Genomic DNA, 17982 nt, shown 5'->3' with positions numbered 1-17982 from the left:
TCGTGCGACACATCAGTGTGGGCTAGAATTTCACCAGGAAACCAACTGTGACATTTGTTGCACCTAACTTTAATTGTTGTAGAGATAACTGTACCACAAAAGTTATAACACATGCTCAATATGGCGTCTCTGTTGCGCAAGACACACGTGTAAACGTCTCTCCCATGACCTTACCACATTCTGCAGAACCTCAGAAGAGGTTTGGAGTTTTGTGAGTGGGCCCTAGGACAACTTCAACATGAACCAGCCCTCGGTAGCAAGATTCTGTTCATTGATTAGGCTAATTTTTATGTGTCGGGGGAGGTGAATAAGCAAAATCTGCGGTACTGGTCAACCGAAAATCCACATTGGACAGATCCCAGCAAGGTGATGGGAGGTGGGAAGCTAATGGTGTGGTGTGGTACTTGGGGTTCCCGACCTGTTGGTACATTTTTCATTGAGGGCAACTTAAATGCAGAGGGCTACTTGCTTCTGCTACGGGAAATCTTACCATCGTTCCTGTCCGAGGATGGGAGCTATCCTATATGGTTCCAGCAAGATGGTGCCCACCGCACTATGGGATGATGGACCTGGATCAAGAATTCCCTAAATACTGGATTGGTCGCCGAGGGCCTGTGTAATGGCCAGCACGCTCACCTGACTCGACACCATTGGACTTTTACCTCTTAGGCCAGTCAATAAGGGGGTCCAGTAAGGAAAACAATTAGGGAAAGTTGGAACAAATTTTATTATTTTTCTAAAAGGGTTCTTAACAATATATTAATTTTGCACCCCTGTACCACCTCGGATTTGGCCGCCATCTTTGAAAAATGGCGCCCAAAATCAGTTTTTTGCAAATATCTCGCTTGGAAAGGACTTTACAGCAAAAGATGTTAAACAAAACAGGTTATGATAAAAAATAATCTACATAAAATTCTCTACAAAAAATGTTCTGTGCATTTTTCTTCTAGGATGCTTCGTTTGGGTGCGAGATGAGCGAGAAAGTTTAGGTTATTTTCCCGCCCCGTTTTGCAAGCGCGGAACTCAAGGAAGCACCTGTTACATGATGTTTTGCAGTATATCTCTTCTATAAAACTGGACTTATTACATTTGTTCTTTCTTTAAGAATGTCATTTATGGTTCAATTGCTTTTATCATTGCATGCAGTACTTTATAGGAAATAGTTTAGTGTAAAAAGGTAAAAAAAGATAAAGTGCTTCCTTGTGCTTTACACCATGCCAGTTTAGTGTGTGCGGAAGAAAATATGTTTGGTTGGAAAGTCAAGGCCTTTCCAAAGGAACATGTTGACTTTGTCCAAAAGGGCTATTTAACAATAAAACGCCCATCTAATCGAGGAGTCCCAGGTTCAATACTCGGTGGAGGCACATTTGGTGGTTTGGAGTCCATTTTGACCTGTGGGTCCAGTCTCGATTAGCCTATTCGTGCGTAAAGTAGACTTAAAACAATAATTCAAACTCCAATAACACGATCACAAAAGTTTTGGTCTCTGATCTGGTCAGATATGATGACTGAGCTGTGATGTGCCCCATGAAGAGTTGTGGGGGACGGCAGAGAAGTGACTGACTCAATGCTAACCAAGTGGATTCTTGGCATGCCTACTAGTTCACAGATAAAATAGATGAGCTGCATGTCGATGTACGTAAGTATCTTATATCAAGGGATAAGCAAAGACTTCCAGTTCTTTTGTCAGTGATTCTCTCTCACCCACCATTCCCTGGTTTTGATGGTATAAAGTCAATAATTACAGGATTAACAGGATGTTAGAATGTCTGCTCATGATGTTAGAATGTCTTCAATGTTGAGTATTTGGCAAATGCCAAGTTTGAAAGAAATAAGAGAGATAATCACTGGGTCACTTCTGAAGTGAAAATCAGAGATGCATTGTATCCAGTTGATCCAGAGTTTTTATTTAAAATAATATTTTACTAAAAAATCACAAGACCTCTTCAGAGTACAAACTGTCCCATACCCGTTGTAGCTGATGAGGTAGGGATGTGGAACACCAAAAAGCCTCCTCTTTATGATCCTCTTTGAACCACTCTCTGACAGTTTCACATATGGTATCAACAGACAAGGAAGCCGCACCACCAGAGTTTCTTCGCATTATATTCTGTGAACGCCTTCAAGGTTCCACAAGGGGCCTTGTAGCTGTAGAAAATTGGGCTATAGTGTTCAGTGATCTGTGACCATTGCAAAGATTTACCTGTTCAAAACCTGACACTGTTCTATACTCTGTCCGGGGAATATCTGGAGCAAGGCCGCGCGCATTATAGTAGATTAGGGGATAAAGCGAGTGGGCGGCGCGAAGCACTACAAGCTCCTGTAAACGGCTAGCAGCTACAGTAGTTTTTCCCCCACCACGCAATTCTGTTCCGTCTTTCGCAGAGGTTTGGAGTTGGGGGGTGTGGAGTTAGGGCCCCACACTTTCTTGAGCACGGCCGAAGGTGGGGGTAATGTGATCAGCCTTTACTCCCAGTTTCCTCCAGGTACGCACTTTACACGACGCTGTGTGGGTGCAGGAGCCGCTTGAACAGGTGGAAAAAATCTCCGTTCTTCCCCGCTAGAGATCGAACCCAGGTCTCTCACGTGGTGGTCAGATGTCCTAACGACTCTTTTTTCTCAAGGAATACTCCTATGGCAGTATTCCCCATTATTCACCATTTTCTCAACTTTTACACACATAACTTTTTACTAATATTCTATGTTTTTCTCATTACGGACATACACAAACATCCATGTCTTAGCCGGGATTCGAACCTGGTATCCCTGGCATTGCAGCCTGCTGTGAAAACCACTCCGCCACGGAGGTCGACAGGACTGAGCTTCCGCGGCTCATACATTTAGAATAGGTATTATAATAAAATAAGCCCTCAAGTTACCTTGTAAGAAAGTTTCCTTATCTTTTGCTCTTGCAAAATAGAGTGGAGAAAAATAAGTGAAATTACTCGCTCCTCTAGCATCCTAACGGTGCTTCTTAGAACAAAAATACACGCAACTCATTTTATAGAGAATTTTATGTAGATTATTTTTCATCGTAACGTCTCTTGCTGTAAAGTGCTTTCCAAGCGAGATATTTGCAAAAAAATGATTTTGGGCGCCATTTTTCAAAGATGGCGGCCAAATCCGTGGTGGTATAGGGGTGCAAAATTAATATGTTGTTAAGAACCCTTTTAAGAAGAGAATAAAATTTGTTCCAGCTTTCCCTAATTTCTTTCCTTATTGGACCCCAAAATCATCCCTTGTTGGCCTATCTGGGAACATCTGAAACCCATGGTGTATTCTACGAAAATCAGGGATGTGGCCCATTTGCGCACACGCATAATGGATGCCTGTGCTGCAATCTCTCCTGAGGTTCTGCAGAGACGTTTACACGTGTGTGTTGCGCAACAGGGACGCCATATTGAGCACGTGTTATAACTTTTGTGGTACCGTTATCTCTGCTACAATTAAAGTTAGGTGCAAACAAATGTCGCAGTTAGTTTCCTGGTGAAATTCTAGCCCACACTGATGTGTCGCACGACCCCCCTTCCCATTTAAAATTTTCACGTTGGTGTTAAGATGGTGGACATTAAGATGGCCGCCGACCGCGCGGGTGGCGTCAATGTGGTTCCCCCTTGGCCTGGCAACGATTGGTCGTCACTATTTCCACGTTGCACGCTGCAGTGGCCTTGTTCCAAGAGTATTAAGGGACTGTTTGAGCCACCCTGTATACTGTAAGTTAGCATAGGAATATATCAACACAAAGTAGTCAGAAACTACACTAGGCGAAAAGTCAAAAGCTATTGGTGGGACGATATATGGAAGGGACAGAGTATCTTCACATATTGAATCTTCCAAGTAGGAATGATTTTCCCTAAGAGCTGCTGTCTATTGTTCTCCGGTTTGCAGGTGTTCACAATTGTTGTAAACAAGTTTTAAAAACGAAACAAAATAATCTATTGTATAACATTTCTAGTATTTTATACTTACTTCAATATGAAGTTAAATATTTTTAGGCTTTAACTTAATTCTTAATGACTTCTAACTATTTTATATTTTACATAGTATGGTCGCGTAATGTATTCATATTTTTGCCTATCAGTGAACCTAACAACTTTATTTTATAAACAAAATATAATGTTTTCACTTAAATTATTTCAATCCAAACACAGCCCCCCGCTTTATTATTATTACACCTCATTTTACATGGTTACACAGACGTTACAGACGTTTTGTCCACGCAACCACAGACTTTTAAACACACACATGAATCTAACACAAACCCTAATTACATTCATTCATTCGTTGATTGAGTTGGTGTTTTAAGTCCACTTTGTGCACAGTAAGGCTAATCGGGACTGGACCTACATTTTAAAGTGAGATCCGAACCACTATGTGCCTCCACCGGGAATCGAACCCGGGACCCCTTGATTACAAGGCGACGACGTTGCCACTGTGCCATCGGGAGGTCCTAATTACATTCATTACATCGTAACGAAAAAGTGTTTTTATGCTTAGACAACCACTATCTGTTTGTTCTCCATCTCTCTTACGCACACTCGCTTAAAACGTGCATATCGATCTAGTCGGATTTTAGCTACCCTTAATTTGGTAATGGAGCAGAGTTTATCTATCGTGGAAACAGGCATGTTAATGGAAAGAGAAGGTAACAAAGTTACAGTAATTGGAGTTTCGGGCCTTTAGATCTCTAACTAGAACCACAGACAAATGTATTACACTTGTCTGTGCTAGAAATGTGAAGAAACTCCTAATATTCACTGAAGCAAGTATCCACTGAATGTAGCGAAGGTTACTAATGCATTCCAGTAGCTTGATTCGGCATTCTAATGTTTACACGAGGAAAGTTGGAAAATAATTTCGATTTATAACCTGGCATAGAGTTTGGCTTTTAAGTCCACCAAAGGAACACCAGAACTAACACACATGACGGGAAATATTTTGTTTACATTAGTTTCGTTCTTGTAGTGGATCGAGAATAGTTACAGCTTACTTTAAAAAAAGTAACTGTTGCAAGAAACTGGTTATTTCCAAACACTGTGAACACATTAGATTTGAAATACATCATTTTGCCCATCCTCTAAATATAGGTACTATTAATTTGCTGTCAGCGAGTTGCGCCGAGCGACAATTATAGTCTTGTGAGTGGATAAAGTGCAACTCTCTGCATTTGCGGGTGCAAGGCTTTGCGTGCCTGACTGACGACAATGCTCTAAAAAAGTGCAAGGAAGTGAAAATTCTCGCATAACTCGACACCGCATTAGCTTATCGCGATATTTTCGCATTCAAGCGTTCGACCTGTCGCGCGTTTTCTGGTGAAACCACTTAAAATCTGCTGATAACATGCGGAGGTTAGGCCACCTCGGGGGCGGCGGCGTGTGAATGAGAGGGTGGCGTGAGTCGTGAATCTCCATTAGCCACGGTCGATGAGCTTGGCTACGCGAATAGTTCTCTTTATTTTTCCCTCCCAAAAAAAGGTGGGGGCGTAGCAGCAGGGAAACTAGGCTGTGGCCGATCTCCCATCTTAATTAGACACATCTATGAACGTCACGATTACGTAAGGTGCTAATTGCCAAGAAAATTCTTGTTGTCGTAAAGGTTCTCCTTCCCCATATTGCATTAGTGATCAACTAATAGTTATCCTCGTGTGCTTTCTTATTGACGTCATATCTTGTGACCAGTAGCGTCGCAAACTTTCAATCATTGTTTGGGGGCATAATTTGATCTGTTCAGCCAAAATAATTGCAGCTATGGCCTGGAAGCAGCTGTCTAGCATCGAATGTGAAAGTCCGTCGCTGTGCTAACAACTCCGGGTAAATAGTGGGGTTAATGAAAGGAAATTCCCCAGGGTACAGGAGTCTTCGTGCTACAGTAGTACAATAATATCGCTTTTGCGAGATTGAAGCAGCTTAAGACTTCGCACCAGCTGAAAGTGGTGTGATGGGCACCACGATCGGGTTGCTTATTGCTCTCGACAAATATCCTTACGTCAGAGGGTGAGTGGGCCTCAGAGCGCTTGACCTCGACACTCGGAGAAAACTGCATTTCAGCCTGGAGACCCGTAATTTTCAACCGTATGGTCACCGAGATTCATGTGGACAAACGGGAATCACCCTCGATTTGGTCAAAACTAAAGGCCTAGCCGCGGAAGAAGTAAGCTTCGTCTAAAGCCGAGAACTGTGAGCATATCCTTATCCACATGCGTGGTTGTAGTGACGTACATCGTTTGACAAAATGAAAAGATAAACAGGGTGACCACGAAAAACGGCAATTTTAGCCACCCCTACTTCGTCTGCCAGACGTCGCTGCTATATTTCCCAATACTTAGCCTCGATTTACAGTATATTTCATGTATGCCCACCTCTTGACACCCACGTTTCTATTAAAACAGTGATTTATTTACTTATTTCACTTCGCTTTTCTACCACTTTTGGCTAATCGTGAAGTATCAAAACAGTGAAGAGGAAACTTATGCCAAGCAACATCTCATAGTACGGCTCAGATATAAGAACACAGAAAACCTTTCATTGATTCACGTGGGGTACTACTTTGGAGACATTCTTCAATCTGAAAATAAATGTACTTCCGTCATTCATGCTAACAAAACCTGTAGTGTATATATTATACGGTCCATTTATTACCTCTGTTCCAAGAAGAAACAAGCGTGTACGGTCTCGAACGTTCCGACAATGTGCGTAGAGGCAGTTGGCGTCTTGCTAACTTCAGCCCTGGCCAGAACTTCAGAATATATTTTTCTCTTCCTCTCTCTCTCCCAACTGGCTTTTCATCATTGATCGCCTGTTAGGCTTTTCGTGACACGGAACCAGTCGATCCGTTTTGTTCGTGACACAATAAATGACGTCACCCTAATAACACGGAAGAGGAAAACCGAGTGAACGTCATTCACTCAAAACCAATGAGAAAAGTCGAACATCAAAAAAATAATTTCTAAAAAAAAAATATTACGGCGATAATTCGACGTTCGAAACCAGAAACAATACATTAAAAAATCGGCGAGAAAAGGAAATGACCTAATCCGTGATCAATACACATGGGGAGTCGGGATGCGTGATTTGCATTCATCCGCGACCGAGTGACAAGCGTGTAAATGTGCGTGCGTGTTTCATCACGCAATTCTTCACGGTAAACGTACGTCAAGAAATCAAATAAATAAAGATCTGCATCTTTCTATGGTTAAGACTGCATAATATTGGTAAGTTTGTGCAATTAACGTGAAGGAATGGTAAAGGGAGTCGGGAAGGGGAGGCATCAGTTTCCTTCGGTGAAGGTATCCTAGCATTCTCATGGAGTGGCTGAGGAAAATCATGGAAAAATCTCGCTCAGGATGAATCTGAGAAGACGAGGGAGGGAGGGCGAGAGAGAAAGAGGGAGGGAGAGTTATCAGAAGAAAATATTTGAAATTTATCGTACATAAAGATATGTAGGTTAGTTTTTGGTACCCTAAATTTCAAATCATTTCTCTCGTCTGGGCACTGATTGAATAACGGAGTCAGATGTCGGGCACACCTCGTACTGCCCTCTGACACGAGCAATGTTGCAGTACACCTCGTAAATAAAAAAAGTACTTTTTTTAATGAATATGCCATAAATAACCCCATAAATTATCTGTAATGCACAAAATGCGTAAAAAATTATCGTTCACAGACCATCGATGAACATCGAAATTTTTTGCAAGAGACTCCACAGCGCTCTTTTATCCATGTTTATTTTTACTTCGTACAAAAGCTTTTTAACACCTTAGTAACTTTTCCCGCATACTGAACACTCATGTAGAGCATGGTTTTCTTGCTTAATATTTAAAAAAATATCATCATAGACAATTTAATGTCTAGTGTTAAGTTTCATATGTATCTCTTTTTCTACAAAAGTTACATAGTTCGCAGCCTCGGTTGCGCGACTTTTCGAACACCCTGTATCTTCCCATCTCACGCGCTGCCGAGAGAAAGAAAGGAAGATATGAGAAAACAGGACAATAAAGAAATAATGAGAAGAGAAGAGATAGAAAAAGAGAGAGATGATGTAGTGGGAAGACACTCATTTTTCTCTTAGATTTTCCTGTGTCTGCCTTTATTTTTCTGTCTCTCTTCCTTCTCCCTAAATCATCAGCACTCTCCTCTTTAGTACGATCGGTTCATGTATTACTATGTTTACCTACAAATGGAGACAGAGGAATAAACAAAAGTAATATTTTTTCAAGAGGAAACTGGAATACTTATATTGTTATTAATTCCAAAATGTCTGTGGTTATGTGCACAATATTATTCGAAAGCAGTATTGCTTTTAGGTTTGGATTTTCATGTAATTTTAAATTAAAAATCAATCCTATTAGCTTCAATTTGGTTACATTTTACATAAATTGTTATAAATCGTAACAATTTCATTAGAATCACTTTACGTAATATTTTCCTAACGACTTCATTCAAAAATATACTTCAAGTAACGGATAAAGAAAATATTGGTATTTGATTTTTTGCTTTTGCTCTTTACATACGCAAGCTGCTACGTCTGACGTTCTTTGTACGTCATGTATACAACGTAATGGAACACCTACACTTGCACATAGGCCATTATACTATTCCAAGAAGACTACGAATTGCTGTTCTGTATTACGTAAGCGCGACATTTGAGATAATGATACAAGAGAAGCAGAAAAAACAATCTAAGACTAAGAACTACATGTGCTTAACTTGTAAGATCTAAGTCACCTATCGTAGTCTAGTCTAGACCGACGAGAAACTAAACGAAAAGAAAAGAAAGAGGACCCTTGTCCTATTTTTCCTAAATCGACACAAACAGACCCGGACGGCAACCATAAGAAACATACTGACGTCACAGGTATATATCGACAGGTTGTTTCCCGGACGACCATGTCAACATCAAGGCTCTTTCAGGTCTTTTCTAACTTGAACAACACACACATATCGAGGGAGTGGGGAACACGCTTCGAAGAAGACGTAAACAAGGTCAATCAGTTTCTGATGAGTGTGTGGGCGTCGAATTCAATGCAGCAAAATGGACTGCCTCTCTGTTTACCTATCAACCGTCGCACAAGCCTCTTGTTTTAGTTTTTGCACTCGATGCAAGAAGAAAGGGCACATTTAGAACATCCTCGAGAAAAATGGAATGCATAAATCTGAAGAAAAATCACCTTTTAATCGATTCTAACATGCAAACTTTCCTAAAATGTAGTATAATTTTTGTAATACACACACGCACATCTAGTAATATTTAATATCGTATACATGATCTAAACTTATATAAATGCTCTTCTAATTATCTCTCTCTTTCCATTTATTTCTCTATCACACACAAGCAATCCCCTCACATGTAAGAAGTGACTGCTCGTGCAAGGGTGTTCCTCGTGAGCGCCCCTTCATAAATTTCATCAAATCATCATTCTTCTTTATCGTCGCGATTAGTCCAAAGTGGAAGAAAAGTGACGCTAAATAACACCAATATAAACACACATGAGAAGTGTTGAAAAGGTAGCATATCTTACAAAGATGTCAGTGGTTCTTGGTTAGAAAAGCGATGTAAAATAACCACAAATACATAAACCAAAATACCGACATTAGTAGTTTCATCTGTGGCTGAGCCCGTTCAGATGTCGAACTACGAACTCGCTTTTGAAGGTGATGGCCTCCAGCTAGTGTAAGGTAGTTGCACTGTGCTCGTTGTTTCATATATTTCGTCTAATCATCCTCATCGTTGCGATTAACCAACAAAGAGAAGCGACGTTTAATAACCGAATACAAATAAATAAACTCGTGAAAAATTTTGTGAGAGCAGGATGACTATGGACTGAAAATTAATGAAAGTAACCAAAATGGCAGATAAATTTAGTGAGCCATATTCCGATTGGTGCGATGCGTTTATTAAGGTTTTTGACGAACAGTCCATTTTTCGAGATCTCTCGAACCTCATAGGAGAGATGACGCAAGCAAGTTTCACTTGGTGGATGTTGCTGAAAATGTTTCACTAATGAAGTTTCCTTGGCAAAAATTGCTGTTGATGTTTCATCCTTGAAGTATCCTTGGTAAAAATTGTTGAAAATATTACATGACTTAAGTTTCCTTGGTGAAACACTCGGGAGATACTTTGTGGTTGAAGTCTCCTTGGTGAAATTTGTAAGTATGGTGGCTAGATTTACAATTACGTGAAGGTGAAATAATTTTCTTCAAAACAAGCAGCAAATTGGTGATTACACGCAACTGAAGCTTTAGTTTGTAACGGTATACAGAGAAAATCAACGTACCAAAATATAGATTCCACTACCAATACTTCCAGCAGCCATAACGCATATAAATCGAACATTCATTCTATCACAAGAATCAAATCAGATCCATATGCCATATTTACTGCTTCGACGCACGCGAATTTATGTAAATAGCGTGATTGATGAGGAAAAATACACATTCTGAGTATGCTAAAATCACGATAGGTGGGGAGGGAAAGAATGTCGTGCGGCGCACGATAATGGAAACGGTTTATAAACAACTCTATCTCCACCATTAATAACGAAGGCAGCTCGAATATTTTTTCCCGGGGTAATGAGACTATGCAGGCAATGTCAAGGTCTTTATGCAACGTGCATGTCTACTGTGCAGCAAACTTCGAAATGGAATACTTTTAAACAGGAGCATATCAAAGACGAAGTTGTGATATCACGGCCGTATTAGGGGTCATTCCACAGAAAGTGAGTCTTAGATGTCCCGACCACCGTAACAGTGCAAAAAACACAATTATCTCTTCACACATACAGTATGATAAAAAGTAATCAAGCATATCATGTAGTACTAATGGTCAGCAGTCTGGAATGTGTTTTTACCAATTTCACTTTCAAGGGGTAACCAACCTTGAAAGCACAGTTAGGGCAGGGACATCTAGGCTACTTTCAGTGAAATGTCTGTTACATATTATTTCTGGGTGTTAGTGGTTGGAAATGTTCCTTTCTTGAAGTCTCCTTGGAAAAAAAGTTGCTGGAAATGTTTAATTGTCAAAGTCAGCTTCGTAAAAAATGATGAAAAGGTTTATTGTTGAAGTCTACTTGGTAAAAATGGATGGAAACCTTTCATTGTTGAAGTTTCCTTGGTGGAAATTGCTTGATATGTTTTGATGTTAAGTGCCCATGGTTGGTGGAAATGTTTTATTGTTGAAATCTCCTTGAAGAAAATTGCAAGAAATGTCTCATTTATCGTGTCTTCTTGGTGAAAAACGTTGCAAATGATTCTCTGGTGAAATGCTGGATAAAAATATTTAATTGAGTAGTGATGGATCATAACAAGTCAAATTTGATTGCTTCTCCTATGTTTGAGAAAAAAATATTTTTTTTAGGATAGGAAGGCAATGAAATTAATAAACATACAGGTGTAGAATGGAGTGAGGTGGTCCAGTGATGGGAGCAGGGGGGTATGACTACGTCAACAAGCCCCTATATCCTTTATATGCCTAAATGGCACACTGCAAGGGACAAGAGAGCTCTGACTTTAAGGGGGAAATAAAATTTGAACTCTAAAACCTCCGTACCTTTTACATTATAATTTTAGAGACTTTTCACGTGAACCACAATAAATCTCTCCCATTGTTGAAGAGACCAACAGAACAAATGATATAGACTTTTTTGGTTCTCATTGTTGTTTTAAATATCTTGTGTCGATATAAGGATGTTTTCATGTGAATTATTAATGCATTTCTCTTGCGAATGACATAGTTTCCCAGATGCATACTTATATTTACTGTTAGAGAAGATACTTTATGTTGCAATAAGCCCATATTTAAGTTTTTAATACATGCATTGTTTTAACTTTACACTACACACACACACACACACACACACACACATTTTGGCTTCACTATGAATACTAGACAATCATATAAAAACAAACTTATATACATTCGGTTTGCAGCAGGTATGGTTGTAATAAGGTTGATATATCATTTTTCCACCTTAGAAGTTTACGCAAGATGATACCAAGACTCGAATACCTAATTAAAAGGAAAGTTATCTAATTTTCAATCCGCTGAATTTATGACAGTTCCTCCTAAGTTTTTATAATCATACAACTGAGTTTGCAAAAGGAATCGTCAAGACAGGAGAAAATTCTGACATGTGCCAACGTTGTAATTTACAGGGTCTGTGTTCCTTTGTCCCCCAGAAATACACGAAACCCACATAACATTTTGTGTGTTGTGTGGTTGTCTAAGCAACAGGCGGAGTCGTTACTTTTCTTGTTAGGACAAGTCAATCATGCAATAACAAACAGTGCAATCTGTTAGTGCCGGCAAACGAAAAGGAAAACAACATCCACACTACACGAAGTTATCTTATTTGATCATAACAAGTAGAGCGACTTGATCACACAAATCGGAAAACTACCATCAGAGCGGTGTCCTTAATATTTAAATGTCTACAAATCCGTTAATCTGTACTTTGCTATTACTATTTTCACATTTACTGCCCAGTTTGCATTTTTATCTTGCCCGTATGACCCCTCCCCCACAAAATCACCAACGGTAAAATTAATATCTAATTAATAAATTTAATTTTCCATTAGTCGCTCAAAGAACTCGTAATGTACTCTTCCACTACAAGGCTTTCTCTTCTCAAATTCTTTTTTCTATAGGTTTCCGTACTTACATTAACCTTCTTCCAAATGTTTCCAAGAATCGTTAACAAAATATGTATATTTTTTCCTTTGCATTTTGTGTTGTTCTTGTTACTGCATCAGTATAATATTGTCGTTTAATATTGTATCTGAAACTTTAACTAAATACTAAATATACATGCAGAACTAAACTTAATATCGCGAGAACCATTTTCGACAAATTAACAAAAATGCTCATACATACATACATACTAAAAACAAAGTCGGCGTTGCACATTCTTTGCAGAAAGACAAGAAATGACAAGTTCGAATGGCATGTCTGAGGTCACATGTGAAAAACGGAGACCGCTTGATCTTGATTTATGTCACGTTTCTCTTCCTTTTTTCCAAAAAAGAGAGACCATATTGTCCAGCAGCCCTGCCTGCGACAAGCTGCGTCTGTTAATATCCTGTGACAGCTCCATGATCAAGCGACGCCACTTGACGTGTGTAGTAAATATGTCGCGTTTGACATTGTGATTGATAGAGTTGCGGAACATGTAGAGCAGACTGGAGGCGATTGGAAATGACATTGACAGAAGGAGAATGTGGTCGTTCACTTACACCGGCGGCAGAGAGGTACGGATCGTTACTTTGACACCCGTTCAGTTTGACAGACATTCCTAGAGACGTATTGTTGATGATTGGAGTTATTGTCTAAATGCATTAATTGTTAGGTTGTCATACCTTTCTTTTCCACCCCTGCTCCTTTGAGCTGACCACGACGATGAGAGGTGATTATGAAATTGATAAAGGGATAAACATATGGGAAAACTTTCTTGGCCCGAACTTGGTGGTGGCATTGAACCGTGATTTGCTACTGAGGTGGCAACTATTGTTTGAAATTTAACGTGTGTATTTTTAGACAGATTAATGTAGTGATATCATTCAATAGTTCCTAGCGTGTGTGTGTACACAGACACACACACACACACACATACACACACAGAGAGAGAGAGAGAGAAGAGCGAGAGAGAAGAGAGAGATATGGGGTGGGGGTAGGGAGAAAGTTAGGGAGATATGCGGTGATCCAAACGGTAGAGCGCCTGATTTCCCCATGGGAGACCCGAATTCGATTTCTTGGGGGGGGGGGGGTGATCTCAAGTAGTCAAATTTTCCATAAAACTGCTCTGCGGCTCATCCAGTTTCCAATCAACCCGGGGGTGGGGTAAAGGCGGATAGGACGTGGTGCTGATTACAGCATCTCCATTAAGGACAAAATCGAAAGTGTGTGGGGCCCATGTACATACCCCCACTTAGACCTTTATCGTTATAAATAGTCAAACTTCAATTACAATGGGAATATACGATGGCGTTTCGCAGCAACACAGATTTTGTTCATATCACTTCTTCAGCATGTCTGAGAAATTTGTGAAAAACTAGAAAAAAATCATAAGTTGGTAGATATTCATCTTTCTACTGACCTTAAATTTCAGACTGAACAAATTGCAAAACTGAGACACCGAGAGACTGTCCCTTAAAAAAAAAGAGGGGAAGTGTTATGTCTGGATAGCCTACCTTAAAAAGAGAGTGTTTGTTGTTTCGTTGTCCGAGCCACAGCGCCAGCTCCCCCTGGTGAACGGTGAAGTTGCGATCCAGCTCCCTGAGAACCCGCCGGTAGAGCTTGTGGCAGTCGACGAGCAGCTCCACCTGCGCCCCGCTCACGGAGAGCGCCACCTTGTGCCACGAGTTGTCCGCCAGCCTGTAGGGGAAGATCTCCACCTGCACCGCGTTGTTGTGAGTGTAGTGGAGGCGAATCTCGTCCTTGCGACCGCTGCTTTGCAGTTCCAGGTACCTGGGAACCACAGAATAAGAAGCATGCGTTATGTCTGTTATCAATATATTTGCAACAACAGTTAATGCTACGTAGAAATTTCAGCGAAAAACGCGGGTCTCTGGGATACCGAGCGGTTGCTATGAGCTACCCAGCTAGACCTGGTTTCGCCTGATTTTTCGTTGCTGAATGTTCAACGTAGTACATCACATTATAAGGTAAGATGGGAATCATCCAACGAATACCATTGTAGAGACAATTCCCCACCGCTTTTCTTGCGCCATCCAATAGTTATTACAAGGGATCTGAATTTTTTCAGTATTTCTTTCAAAAACAAGCCGTATACAGGGTGTGTGTTGGTTCGAGCGCACAATGTGTGGGTGGCATTTATACGACCGTGGATTGGGCTCACAGGTAACTTTCTCCACACACTTTTCCCCGGACTTAGAACTGGACAAGTGCAGGCAACTGTTATGGCCTTGACGAATGTCCAGAAGAAGATTTATTACAAAATATTCAATGAGAATCATATGACATGCATTCCAAGAATAATGGCTATGAAAAAAGATATTTTGCTGACAAAAACCTTAAAATTAGATTCAAGAGTATCTTTATATCATAAACCACCAACTGAATGACTAAAAGGCAAAATTTGCATTTTGAATGTAAGTCGATTACCGAAGACGTTTTCAAACATCTCATTATGCTATGAAGAAAACGGCAAATAACACAGTAAAAATGTTACTGCACAAAAATATGACAAAAAAATCCTACACCAAAAGCGAGGCACTATTTCAAGAATGTGTAGCTACAAATACCCAATTTTCGCTGAATTTTTACTACATACGCGCAAAAAGTGTTGAAATTCGCGAGAAACGCTAAAACTTGCGTAAAAGACAGAATTACGTTTCTTTTCCGATTTATCACTTTCTGGTAAAAAAAAAATCAGTTTTTGAAGTTTGTTGCGATTGTGATAATTTAAGGACGCTAACGTTTATTTTTAAGGTTAAAAAACTTAAGATGTCTAAAAACTGGTTTTTAGTTGTTTTTATCGAAATTCGTAGAACAAGCATGTAAAACCAGTAGGGTAGGCATAAGCAATATTTTGGAGAACTTCATATTGGGAAAGTAGTTGATATAGTTCGTTCATTGACATGTAAAAATCTGAATTGTTAAAAAAAAACACCTGTACATACTAAAACATATATTGTACAAATAAAAGTTCTCACTCACCGGTTGTATCCATGGGAGAAAGACACGATGCTGCCAGAGTTCGTCTCCTCCTGTCTCAGGGATGTGGCCAAGGTGAACTCGGTGTTATGCTGCAGAAGTTCCACCACGCGTTTATACACACCCTGCGACAACTTCAGGTCTCGGTAGTCGCCTGAGAAACAAAGAACAGCAGCAATTAGTAAATATTATTAAAACATTACATAAATGCAATAAATATATATAAACTTAGCGCAATAAGGTTCTTCTCCAGTCCATCTGAATTTCCATCCGTTCGCAATCCTATAAAGTCTAACAGTCTAGAAACTTTAGATCTGAAACACCGATTCTTGACACGGGGCGAGCAAGACGATCATAAAGCTTCCTTTTATTATCTTTGTGATTGGTGACAAAAAACAAGACGAATAAAACAGAGAAAGACTACATCTGTACAGTCGTGAACACTTCTGGGCTGTGATGAGCTTGTTGCAAGTTAATGGGACCGTTACAACTCAGAAGTGTCCGTGACTACCAGTCACCAGAGACTCGTTAGCCTCAGCAAGACGACATACTACAAAGACGTTGGTAACCCAGAAGAGGAAGGGTTGGCGTCCGTCAGTGGTCTCCAAACTTTCTTGCAGGCCTATAAGAAAATTATCACTATAGCAACAAGTGCAGATGGTCACAGCCAGGAATTTCTTAGCGATGGACAATTTATCCATTTGATAATTGGAGTCTTAATTTTTTATCTGTGTCCACAGTTCGCACACTATACGGTGGTCGCATTGCAATTGTACAGTAGGATGCAAAAATAACCCCAGGCAGGTTGTTCGTTTCTACTTTCATTCATATCCACCTTATATCCTAGTGTTCTTACGGAATGTAAGTGGACTGTTTGTGTACATCAGGAGTTGCCAACAGCCACGTTAGCAATTTATTTCAACTCTTGAACAACGCATTGGTAAAATAAAATTTATGAATATAGCTATGAACAATTGGCCTGAAAATAATGGTGCATCACACTCTGCCTGAAACACGTGACTTAAAGCACAGATATATCTAGAAGGTTGCCATACAACTTTGGATATCACTGGTTTCAAACAATAACGATGAGAATAAAGTTTCTATTTTTTGGAACATTTCCTACAATTTGTCACGTTCTATGCTAGTGCAATCGTAACACTGTGCAAGAAGGAACATATACCATTGACGCAATTCTTCGACACTCTTGTCTCTTAGCGACTTCCACACCCCAACATTGAAACAACTGATAAAATCTCCGAACAAGGTTACAATTAATAATGTTGCCAAAAGTGATAACATGCAAACGAACTAACTATGCACGAGCTAATTCTCAGATGACGTGACAGTGTGACATGCGGAAAAAATTGCATTGCTAATAAAATTGCATCGTATAGCAATTATATAAAAAGCAATGCAATTTGGTGAAATAATGCTGGCAATTATATTGTCCCTATTGATTAGCTTTGTCGTAAACAAATTATATTGTAATCCATCCGAACAATCAACTGCAATAAACCCGTTCTGTGGACAGAATTGTCACGGAAGGTAGGTACGGAAACTTTTGGCCATTACACAGAAGGAAAATTAGTTCTTACACCTTCTCTGTCACTACAGTTCCACAATTACCTTCCAATTTTCCGAATAAGAATATTCTTTTTCCGGCATTTAATATTCCTCTAAAGGAACCGCTGAAGTAATCGTCTCCGGTAATCATGGCAGCTAAGATGGTATCTTTTTCTCTCTCCCTGTCACATCCGTTCCACATATTTCTTCCTATTCTATAGGGGCTATCCACCGGAAGGAAGTGTCTTCGCGCAGACGCCATACTTGTAGCACAACAACTTCCGGTTCGTAGGCTCATAACATGCTGCTAAAGGGAGCTGAGATTGTGTCATGTATGAAAGGAACGAATGGGTGTGTACAAGGAGGATGTAAACTACGATCAGGGCTAAATAATCTTTCACGGATCTTTCTTCATCCATTTCCTCGAGATCTAGGCGCCAAAATTATTGTATTCAAGCTGTCAGGCGTGAAAATTGGAAGTCCATTAGCAAGGAGTAGACTCCCCAGTAATAACAACGGATGTGCAGGAAACCAAAAAGTCGGAACCTGAAAAAAAAAAATCCCGGTCCGATCAAGATTTCGGAAAAAATGATAAGAGTTTAAAAGTAGCTTATTCCCTACATATTTTTTTTTGTACTAAATGTCCAAACTTTATTGAAATTAGCAGTTTTTTATTCCAGAAATGCAAAATAAATCATCACCCGAGAGTGAAATTGTGTGTATAATTAGGGTCATTCAGGGACATCTCGA

At 39.9% G+C, this 17982-nt stretch overlaps 1 protein-coding gene across 3 annotated transcripts in view; it reads right to left on the bottom strand.

The window, feature by feature from the left end:
• The window catches only part of LOC145985356 (protein kinase C-binding protein NELL1-like), a 197763-nt gene that overhangs the window by 55827 nt on the left and 123954 nt on the right, over positions 1–17982 (bottom strand). For all 3 annotated transcript variants that reach the window (XM_083119272.1, XM_083119270.1, XM_083119271.1), the window contains exons 3-4: positions 15670–15820; positions 14181–14457 (exon numbers count right to left, since the gene is read on the bottom strand). In XM_083119272.1, the coding sequence (XP_082975398.1) occupies positions 14181–14457; positions 15670–15820 (428 nt within the window). The remainder of the gene's footprint in view (positions 1–14180; positions 14458–15669; positions 15821–17982) is intronic.

This window comes from Lepisma saccharinum, chromosome 3, assembly GCF_977018435.1.
Source record: "Lepisma saccharinum chromosome 3, izLepSacc3.1, whole genome shotgun sequence".
NCBI classification, from domain to species: Eukaryota; Metazoa; Arthropoda; class Insecta; order Zygentoma; family Lepismatidae; genus Lepisma; species Lepisma saccharinum.
The sequence above is the reverse complement of the archived record's forward strand: the minus strand, read 5'-3'. Positions and strand labels throughout refer to the sequence as shown.